This window comes from Periplaneta americana, chromosome 10, assembly GCF_040183065.1.
Source record: "Periplaneta americana isolate PAMFEO1 chromosome 10, P.americana_PAMFEO1_priV1, whole genome shotgun sequence".
Taxonomy (NCBI): domain Eukaryota; kingdom Metazoa; phylum Arthropoda; class Insecta; order Blattodea; family Blattidae; genus Periplaneta; species Periplaneta americana.
The window spans coordinates 177332916-177344887 of NC_091126.1; the positions used below are offsets into that span (position 1 = coordinate 177332916).

Below are 11972 nucleotides of genomic sequence, written 5' to 3' on the forward strand. Positions count from 1 at the left end.
AAAGTTTGTTTATTTATTTATGAATTTGTAGTCTTTATGGTTGCTTCACTAGAAGTGTCCATTTCTGAATTAGAATGGTGTCAGGAGGGGGAAAAATGAGGGTGGAAGGAAATTAAAAAATTTAAAAGGATGGAATGAGAATCTTTAAATGAAAAGGTTTGCACAAAGGAATTTCCTTTGTTAGCCTTAAAAGACAGAGTTAGAGGTAAAAAGGTATCAGGGAACGGGGGGGGGGGGGGGAGAGAACAGGCTAGCACACAGCATTTAATCAGACAGCTTTGAGTGAATTTTTTTCAGACATAAAAATAGCAATTTATTTTCATAATTCACTTATGTATTACGTTTATATTAGATAACTAATTTCAAGTTTATCTGTATTTATAATGTGTAGAAATTGTCACACCTATGATGTTTTTTGTGCATGGGTCAAACCGGATAAGTTTATAAAAATAAATATTTAGAGAAAAGAGTTTATAGTAGGCAGATACTAAATTATAAGTCACTCAATCCTTTGTCTGTCTGCAATAGAATAAATTTTATTTTACAAGATTTTCCTCACAAAATAAAAAATAAAATAATTAAAATGGGTCAAACCTCCCTAGTTTCCCTTACTACTTAGTCTCCTCCTGTCCTCACCTTTCAAACCTCTTTATACAACTCTTAGGTATGGCTCTATCTTTCTTCCTCAGCTTATGAGATTACTGCCATCCACGTATCTAATTATATTTCTATTAACTATACAGGATGTTAAAAAAAATTGTCACATATTTCTACAGGAGGTGGAATTGATCCAAACTAGAAAAAGAGTTTCTATAAACATGTGTCCGGAAACAAATAACTGTTGAGATATGGGTCATGGTGTATTGTGGCTTACGATACCTACCTGTCTGTTATGTAGAAACTACAGAAAGTGCTCTATGTGGTTACCACACATTGTTACAAAATGCTTCAGCCCTTCTCAGTGAATCACGAACTCTTGCGACCATACCTGGCTGTTGTCAGATTTGTTCACATGCATTGGATACATGCTCCTGTAACATTTGTACATTTTCGATGGGTGTGGTATTCACCGATGTCTTTAAATGTCCCCATAGCCAGAAATCCAAAGGATTTATGTCAGGTGATTGAGGAGGCCATGCTACTGGATCTCCTCGACCAATCCATTGCCCATTAAACGTCCGTGTTAGGTATTGTCGCACAAGGTGTAGAAAATGGGGTGGTGCCCCGTCATGCATAAACAGAAAGACAGCATACACCACTGAATATTGTATGCACTTACTAATACAAGTAAAATGATAGATTCCGTAATATCCTGCACCCTTGTTTACTACTACATTCTCTGTTTACTTCTGTTGAGAAATACTATCCACTCTCAAAACATGCACCATTGTTTTGTGTTTTTAAATAAATGATGATCATAGGCCACAATCTCAACAGATATTTGTTTCCGGACACATGTTTATAGAAACTTTTTTTCTAGTTTCGACCTATGCTACCTCCTGTAAAAATATGAGTCACTTTTCTTAAACACCCTGTGTAGTACTGTACAATTCTGACTGATCACACTGTTAACATCTCGTTTATTTTTTATTTCGCTTTTTAACTTTGTACAGTCCTTCGAATCAACTATTTGTTACATTTTTCTTTATTACACTCTTCCACTTAACATTACAATTTCATATTATATATCCATTCTCCATGATTCTCACTAAGTACCTAACTTCCCTTTCCTTGTGTATTTACTATCCGAAGTCTATGATATCTGCTTACTTCACGCTCCCTTCTTTTGCCTCACTTTCCCCACTTAGCAACTTTAAGCTTCACTTAAATGCTTCCAATGCCCCATCATTCCGTACTGAAAATACAGGGCAATTACAAATGATTCATCAGGTTTTAAGTCAAATATTTGCGAAAACTATGGATGCAGTATGTTTGTGCTAATCATGACTCAAAAGAAAAACTCTGTAAGTTTACTACTCTGGTGCATGTAGACAGATGACAACACAAGCATAGTTTTCAAAATGGTGTCTGTGCAACAGAAAGCGTTTGCAGTTTTAAAATCTGAGAAGTCATTTTCCTTTGTTACCGTACAGCATGCGTTCCAGAGACAAATACCCTTGAAATTCACGGCCAGGTCACCAAAGCATTCTGCAATGGCATAGTCAATTTAAGGCAGCTGGTACCATTGAGTAAAGGTAAAAGCAGTGTTTCTAATGAAACAGTGAAACAAGTGAGGACGAGTTTCATTCGCAGCCCTCATCAGTCAGGAACTTGATATCCCACAACCGACTGTGTGGAAAATTTTACGAACCTGATTGCGAATGAAACTGTACCACATACAGTTACTGCAAAAGCTAAAACCAGAATACCTCGTCAAATGATAGGAATTTTATAATTCCATGCAGGCCGCTATGGAGGAGAATGATGGTTTTGAGGACCTTCCAGTGTTTAGTGACGAAGTCACATTTCACTTGAGTGGCAAAGTTAATAGCCATAATGTACGCATCTGAGGCACTGAAAAACCATGTTTGACAGTGCAACATGAACGAGATTCTCCAAAAGTGAATTGTTTGCTGCAGTGTCTAAATCAAAGGTGTACGATCCCTTTTTTTTTCATGGAGACAACTGTGACTCGTATGGCATTCCTTGATATGCTGCAGCAATGGTTGTTTCCTCAAGTGACTGAGGATTCCAATAACTTGATATTCCAACTTGATGGGGCGCCACCCCATTGGCACACTGGAGTGAGTCACTATCTGAACACAGAACTCCCTCGCTGTTGGATTGGGCGATGTGCTGAAGATGACTTAGCGTTGTTACAGTGGCGTCCTAGATGGTCTGTAATTTTTTTCTCTGAGGGTGTGTAATCTTTATACAGGGCTGCTATGAAACACCTTTCCGGTTTCGAAAACTTGTAATTTACGTTCTATGAATCTGAGGTGCATGAAAATAACACCAATGGAAAGAGAAACTCAAAAAGGTTAGTTGTGGCAGCATTGTTTTCCTAGTTGGTAACGCTGCCTGATAATAGCGCATATAAACAAATTTTTTTATTGTTGAAGCGAAATGGCTGCTATAGAGGACAGAAAAACTTTTTGTGTGCTTGATTTTCATGTGAACCAGTCAATTATTAATGTGCAACGGCATTACCGAACAAAGTTTGGTGCAAATCCACCAAGTGGGCCTACAATCTGTAAATGGTACAGTGATTTTAAGGCAAGATTCTTCACAAGCGGTTGTGATTTCATCCATACTGACTACAGATGCTGCAAGCCCTAAAACTGGAGGACAAAGTGCTACGAAGAAATTTCTGCATAAGTATGCAGACTTAATTGAAAATGATGATGAATTTATTCATTCCGTGGTGTTTTCTGACGAAGCCGCTTTTCAGCTTTCTGGTAAGGTGAGCAGACATAACCTCAGATTCTGGGGGTCGGAAAATCCGCGTACCTACATGGAACTTGACTATAGGCTTGATATGTGCCGTGTTACCAAGGGGGACACATTGAACATCTTGAAGGTAAGAAACTAAACTTTTTGAGTTTCTCTTTCCATCAGTACTATTTTTATGCGCCTCAGATTCATAGAACGTAAATTAGATGTGTTCGAAACCGGAAAGGTCTTTTGTAGGAGCCCTGTATATAGAAAGCTGTTACTGGGATACAATGTCTATGTCAAGTTTGGAGTAAAATAAAAATGTATTAACTCATTTTAATGTATTATGGTAATTGGTTTGCAATTGCAAAGACATGGACATTCAGATGATATTTTTTTTATTCCTCATAAACATACTTAAACATATTTAAATGTATTCATTCTACATTGATTAATGTGATTTTGAATATTAATGTTTTGTTTTAATACTTTTAGAATGAAAAGTGTACCTGTATATGAGTGACTGGTTATTAGAAAAGTCTGAAATCCTATCCATTAGATTATGCTTCAATTTATTGTTATATTAAAAATTGCCAGAACTGTTTAGGAGCAAAAATTATTACCAGAAGTAGACTTTGACTTGGAAATGTTAAGTTCCAAGACAAAGTGGAATACCCAGAAATGTATTTTTCATTACATTCACCGTGAAAGCATATATATCCTCCTTGTGAGTATTTAGAATTGTAATCTGTGTTTTTGATCACTGTTGTGATTTTTACTTGAATAATTAATATTGAACACTTTATTGAATTGGAAGGAAATGTTGACTAGATTAACTTGCATGATCAGTTATTACTAATTGTGTGTTAAATGTTCTGTGAGAATAGATTTGTGTTACTATCGCTGGTTTTTTTTTTTTTCATGCAGTAGCCTACGACATCTCAAAGATGAGAGACTGCATGTATTGCATTTATTTGACGATGAAAAGCATTGTCATTCATGTCTTAACCCTTGTGCCTCCTTTTGTTTCTGTCTTTTTACTGCTAAGTTGTGACTGCTGAATTGAATATCACAGTAAAAAATATAAGCACAGGAAAAGTATAGTCAATGTATTAAGTATGTTTTCTGGTTTTATATGAAGTAAGTTTACATCAATATTCCATACATAAAGAATAATCTCCTTTTTTTAAAATAGGATCTCAATCCTTTCTTCTTTTAAACTTTGATTCAAGGAAAAATATATCTATGAATAACTTTGGAGTCTATATTGTGATTAACTTGAAATAGACCTGGTCGTTTTTATGAAAAACAATCTGGAATTTACTTTAAACTCTTATTTTTAAAGAAGTTGAAACACTGAATGTAATGTTTTATCAAACATATACATTTTTATTTCCTAAAACAAATAGAGTAGAATTTAATGTAATAAAACTTGTTCTCAATAAAAAATTAGATTATCACTTCAGAGTGGTGTGATAGACTACCTGATTCGAAGTTCAGTATGTTTAACTGCTTTGTGATAATCCATAACTCGCATTCTCTTAGACGTCATCAGAAATTATACAAGTAAATTGGTTGTGTCCAATGTTACTATTAATTCTGTGTTGTGCCATGTACAGACCCAGAAAGAAATTTCAGGTGGCCCAAATTTTGTTCTGGGTCTGTACAAATCCTTTAGTGAAAAGAAAAATTAAGTTTTAAGTTGGGTAATAGTTAATGTAAGCTAGTTTATTAATACTTTTTTAAGAGCCACTTTTCATTTTCACAGGTTTCCTGACTTATGACGATTTGATCAGTTGATGCTGATTGAGATTAATTATCGTCGTCCTCTGATTAGAACTAATCACCACCATCACCACATCTCGCGAGGATTTCACCGTCACCATCACCATCATCATCAAAAGTCTGCAAACCCTGTGTTGAAGCATCCTACAGGTTGCAGAGTTGGCAGCACTATTACCAAACATAGTCACTATGGTACAAATGACGTCAATTACGATAATGATTTTGACTTTAACAGCAGCAGCAGACTATCTACACAGGATAGTATTAATAAAAATGGCATTAGTGGAGGCTTGGAATGTGGTTCTGCTTTATGTTTGATGAGATCGGGAACACATGGTGAGTCACTCACAGGAGGCGGCAGCCGCGTCTGTTTTCCGAAACTCTGTGCAACAGGAAACCAGTTGACATCTACTGGAAATGGAGGAGCAAACATTTGTCTCTCTGTTTCTCATCAGGTGGCTTTAGAATTTCCATTAACATTAAGCCTAGGAAGCAGCTACTCGAGTCATTGTGTCTTGTATCTTGATAAAACCACTTCACCTTAAGCACGTCTTTTCCTAAATTTCTGCAGACATACACAGTGAATTGTTTGTATGACTATAATTCACCCTGTTTAAGTTTCCCCCTTGTCGTCACTATTTAAGTGAATGTTTATGTAATATTTTACAGTGATGAATATTAAGTAATTTAATTGTGTTCATTTGTGTTTCAACTGTAGCTTTGATACTGAAAGTTACATTCTCACACAGTTCTTTCTATCTCCTGAGTCTCAAGCAGGATGATCTATGAAGTAAACAGTCTTAAATGTTTGTCTGTAATTGAGGAGTGCGAAGGATCATTTCCAAAATAAATTGACTTCAAATTTTCATAGTAATTTCTTAAGCGGACCTTAATATTAGCCTTTGTACATACAACATGTAGTATCGAGAGAAGACAATGTTAAGAAGACAGTTTTTCCTCTTAATCATTTTAGCAGCTTAATATAAAAGTTTTTGTGAATGGAATGTAATAATTTTTTAATATGTTTTTGTTTGAATGTACAGTTAATTATCCTACTATGTGAATGTGTATCTGAGTGAGTGTGTGTTTACACGCATCTGGGTGTGTGTTTTTATGTATGCACTGTATTCAGCGTTCAAGATGGGACAGCCACATTATTATTGGAAAGCCATGAAACTATGCTGTTCTGCAGAAGTGTGTGTTTGTTTGATGATTATATTTATTGTTAACAGATTTTTTCCTTCTTAAATATACCATGTCGAATACTTAATGAACATAATGGAAAACATTTCATTTCATACAGGCATACTTGAAATGTGTAATATTTATTGGTTGAGATACAAACCATAACATCTCAACTTTCGTACCACTTGAAGCATTGGCTATCAGTATGTGTGTATGTGCGAACATCTATTTGTGTAGATGCAGGTGTTCTACACGAATATTCATATGCATGCCCTCAAGTACGAGGATTGTTTTGAAAGTAATACCTTGAAAATCTTATGGAATATAATGGTTCTTAAGGAGATGAAACTGAAGAAATATTATTTTACAAATCTTCATGTACTTAGATTTATTTTTCTACATAGTGAACTCCTTATTCAATGCATGTCTTCATTGTTGAAAATGTCCCAACATTCCTCTTGTCAGCCTGAGTGGGCCACTTATCAACTGTCTTGTTAATTGAACTGGTATTAGAAGTCCATCTTTTTATCAAACTCAATAAATGACTTTTAGGAGCTTCATCGCAATAAAAAAAGGTGATTGAATTTTGCAGTGCACTTCTTCAAACTGTAGATTTGAGTTCTAGTATTGTCATGGTGAAGAAAATTTACTTTCTAATTTCATATCAATTTGGAACTATTTTTTTCCAAATGAAGAGCTGCATTTATGGTATACCCCTTGTCCATAAATCCACAGGAATTACCCATTGTTTGTGTCAAGGAATGCCCAGCAGTACACTGCCAGTATGTATCTCAAACTTTAATTTCTTCTTTGACAAGTTTTGTGTTATCAGCCCAAGGATTACCATTTGAACTGAAACTTATAGTTCTTGTCTCTTGGCATCAATACACCCATTTCATCTGTTAAGACTGACTTGTTGAAGCTGACAGTAATTTTACAGAATAGAAATACAAGTTGCTGTTCAGGGCTGAAAAATATAATAGAACATAGAACTGCTTATTTAGCAAAATAATTATGTAAAAAAAAAAAAAAATGTGATGGTTTCAAGTTAAAACCCATTTTAATCTAGTGTTACCATATGGTCATGCAATACAACAAACAATTTAATTTGTCTCACAGATGTACTTCAATAACTGTGCCTTCATCTCTTGGAATCTGAGCTACATGATACGCTATTCTTTATTGTAGCATAAAATCATAAATTTAATTTGTCATTTGGTTGTGAGCAGCTATGCAATTCAGAATATGCTTTATCAGCAATTATTTTCAGTGGAACAAAAGGTTAAGATTAATTATTAGCTACAGTGTGAACTGGATTATTACGATTGTTGCGGTATTTCACCTATTATTATCTATTGACATTAATCATAATTTCTAAGTCTATAGCGTTGCTGTATTATTATTTATGTTAACTTATGGTAACACCAGGATAATGTGTCACTCATTCTTCATGCTGTGATGGAAGACACAGAGGACAGCACAAAGATTGTTCCTAATAGGTTCATGACCATGCATGAGATAATTTTGTAGCACGGAAATGAAGAATGAGAGATCGACATGTGTATAGTGCCACCAGAATGGAATGATATATCTAATGAGAACTGCAGATGAAGAATGTGGCAGGATCTGAATGCTGAAGCTGAAGTTGTTTTTATTAATAATAATAATAATAATGAAAGAATGATAGGACCTAGTAGTGTTCCTTTTATGAAAGAGGAAGAAGGCATTGGGGAGTAAGAGAACGAGTAGGAGAAAACTGCCATCAACAAGGGATCGTGGCTGTTAAATCAGTTTCTCAATGCTGTTATGTACAGCTATGCAAAATCCTTGGCAGCTCAAAAGAAAGTCGAATCTGACTCACACTTCAAAGAGAAAATGGGAAGAAGATATTGTCAGCATCAGGAAGCTCCCTGAATGGCAAAGTCAGTGCATCTGAAACATCATTACATGAAGTTCGATGGGCCACACAATTTAGTAATTTCAGTACCTAAAATAAAAGACAGTGATGCACTGGAGAAAACTGTTCTTTCTTCATGTGTACAGATTTCTCAAAATGAGATTGTCTGTGTGTGCATTCCTTTTTTTTTTTTTTTTTTTTTTTTTTTTTTTTTTTTTTTTTTGTGGCCATATAAACAACTACATGTGCACCTAAATTCAATGTGAAATGCAATATTATGGAAACATACATAACATATGTATATATTTTCCCCCAGATATTGTCATGATCTGACAATGTGTTATCCTAGCATTACTCTAAGGTCACACTATCTCTGTATCTCAACATGCAGGTTTTATCAATGAAATGGAATCACATTGTTATGTCCTTTTAATCCATGTAACTTATCTATAACGAGAAAGAAAGACAAAGATTTAATTCAAGCTTTTGGGGATTCAATAAATACTGAGCTAACTACAGTTGATATATATATATTTGTGGAGAATGTTGCACGCGTGCATGCACACACACACACACACTCACACTCACACTCACACTCACTCACTCACTCTTTCTCCCTCCCCCCCCCCTCTCCCTTTCTCTCTCTCTCTCTCTCTTTTTTTTTTTTTTTTTGGCTCTTACATGCCCCCATGATTTATTAGAGATATCAGGAAGTTGCATCTTCTATGCGACCACAGTAATAGTGGCACCTTTTTGCATGATGTCCACAAGAAATAGTTGTTCTGAATCATAGAAAATGTTCACATGATTTTCCTTTCTGAAGGCATCCATTAGAATTTCTAATTTCTCGAAAAAGAAATCACGTGATGCCACTGCATTAATTGACCTTTTCTTTCCAGTTCAGCCTTTATTTTCATGCACAAAAGAAATTTATCTCGTGTTCTCATACCACTCCAGAAGTTCAGCACAAGTGGCTGTTTGTGTCTGTCAATTGTCTTATTGTTTACTTCTCACAGGCTTCTGACAGTCCCTACTTTTGTAATCTATGCACACATTTTTTTCCTCCTATTTCCAATTGAAGTGATTTAGTTTGTATGCCATAACTGAATTTTTCGCTCTCTCCTGAAGACTGTGGCTTCCCACGGCTGACATGTCCCATGTTCACTTTTTCTTCTTGTTATTTATGCCCTGCAACCAACTGTGCTCCAGTCGATAACTTCTTTTCCATACATGTTCTATATTCTCCCATATATGTTTCTCACTGTCTCAGGGCACATTGCTTGTGACAGACATCAGATACAGCTGTTCAGTAATTTGACACTGCTACACTATTTGCAGGAAGGGTATGAACTGAATTAGAAAAAAAGTTATGTAGATATATCTGTGCAAAGCGTAAATAACAAAACTGTAAAATAAATTGTTATTTTTTTAATTGTAGTGATTACATTTGGAATGACTTTATACTAATAAAATATGCATCCCCATTGTTTCTGCATACATTTTTTTTTTTTAATTTGTCAAGTGCATTCTAAAAATTCTGTGAATCATTTTATTGAATTCTGAATATCAAATCTTTGCCAGAATCAGTTGCAGTTTAAATAGTGGGAGTAAGAAACCACAAGGTGACATTGAGAGATTTTGATAGGTACAGTAATATAACTACTTGATTTTGTATCAAGAAGTCCTGAACAGTTAATGTTGTGTGTGGTCGGTCATTAATTATCGTGCAGAATGCTGTGTCTTACTCTAGAACAAAGACCTTGTCCACAGAAGAGTAGGGGTATACTTGTCCTCGTTTCCAGTGGTTGAACACTCAATATTGTGGTCTAGTGATTATCGTTCTAACTGTGGAATTCAAGGTTCATGTGTTCAAACCCTGTGAATGATGATACATTTTAAAGGGCTTTCTCTAGAAGGAAAGTAAAGCTATGTGACACATAAAAGAACCCCTCTTCTCTTGTTAGAGAGCTCCAGGCAACATTTATCAGCCATCTCTTGCCTACCTTGAATTTCTACATTGAATAACATTTCATTAAACAAAATACTACTGCGATACTGTATTACAGCCTTTCCTCCCTAGTGGTAACATGCATAGGCACGAAACGTGTCGTTATTACTACCTGTTTCCAAAATATAAAAACAAATTAAAGAATGTATTGGTTTGCTCGTAAAACTTTCGAGGTCTTTAAATGTTTCAAACAATGTGCAAAGTGCTTTGCATCCTTTTGAACTGCATCAGCAAGTTTTTAATAATGATGCTATTACCATCATATACTTCAAGTGTCAGCTATGTCTTAGTGACACTCTTTTACCAAACTTAAGACAAAGCTTAATGTTCACTTGTTCACAAATGAATTGAATGTAATGGAATGGCTAAGAGGTTCAAGTACAGGCAGATGTTCATGCTCTTTGCTCATGCAGGTTTGAAAATGTCAAAACTTGAATAAAAAAAAAAAAACAAACTACTCTTTTCTGCTGCTATAGAAAATTCAATCTCAAAACTTTGCATACATAGATGATACATTTACATCCATGCGTGCTCACACACACTTGCTCGCATGCACCTGCGCACACACACACACACACACGTGTACATATTATATTATATTATATATATGTATATAAAATGTAAATTTTAGTTGTTCTCGATTTCCCTCTTAGCTGTTTTTTTTAATATATTTACCTAAGTGTATATAATGTATAGGTCAGAAAAAATTGTGTGATGCCATTTATTGAGTAATTGTTTCATGGATATATTATCTTATGTAATATAATGGAGTACTTTTACATTGGGGATTAAATATTTTGAATCCATGATTGCCTTTGCAATGCTTTTTTTTTCTGTTCCTTTATATTATTTAATGACAAGAATATTTTTTATTATGAGGTTGATATTTGTTTATTTTGTGTTCACAATGCACCATAGGTGAAAAATATACAATTCTGTATTTTATAGTTGTATGACAATGATAATCTTTAGTCATTAATCCCATTCGACTACTGAGTTGTACTTTGAACAGGGTATTTATGTTGAGAATATGATTGCAGGATACAAATAAATCTTACAGTAAATATAACGAATTATGTAGGTTACAGTGTAAGTGTATTGTATTTCCTGAACAGAACGTGATTCTAGATGCGAATATCTCGGCCTTTTTTCAGGCCTTGTATCCATTATTTACTGAGCGTATGTGTATGGAGTGTGGTACACTTTATTTTTATATATATCTGATGCATGTAATTTCTACATCCGAAAGGTAAAATCCTGGATACAAAAAGAATCACAAATGGAAAATTTCCATTAAGATGCACACATTTCCAAGAGAGTGGGTGTATGGTTGCATTAATAATAATAATAATAATAATAATAATAATAATAATAATAATAATAATAATAATGAAAATAAAACAGTAATAGTAATACCAATACCTAAATTTTAAATATTGACCTAATAAAATTTTTCAGTATTTCCTGAATAATTTTTTTTAAATTCTGTTTTAAAATTGTATAAATTCGCACTAAGTACAAGAATGGGCTGACCATAGTAGTGCTGGTAGTTTAAATACCATTACTGTCATCCATAAGTAATCGTACTATGTACATACACATTTTATACATTTAACTTTCCCTTCAATTTGACAGTGAAATTTGTGGTAAAATGAATACATTGTGTGTCTTTTAGCTCTAGCAGTATACTGTATAAACACTTTTTAAATTTTATGTATGTTA

At 34.4% G+C, this 11972-nt stretch overlaps 1 protein-coding gene across 3 annotated transcripts in view; it reads left to right on the forward strand.

Annotated features, from left to right (window-relative positions):
• Window positions 1-8465, forward strand: part of LOC138708206 (ankyrin repeat domain-containing protein 13C-A) — a 48115-nt gene extending 39650 nt beyond the window's left edge. For 2 of the 3 annotated variants that reach the window (XM_069838517.1, XM_069838519.1), the window contains exon 11: window positions 5144-5311. In XM_069838517.1, the coding sequence (XP_069694618.1) occupies window positions 5144-5159 (16 nt within the window). In that variant the 3' untranslated portion in view covers window positions 5160-5311. Of the gene's footprint in view, window positions 1-5143 lie in introns of all 3 variants that reach the window. The other variant, XM_069838518.1, reaches the window with a different exon arrangement.
• The last annotated feature ends 3507 nt before the right edge of the window (window positions 8466-11972 follow it).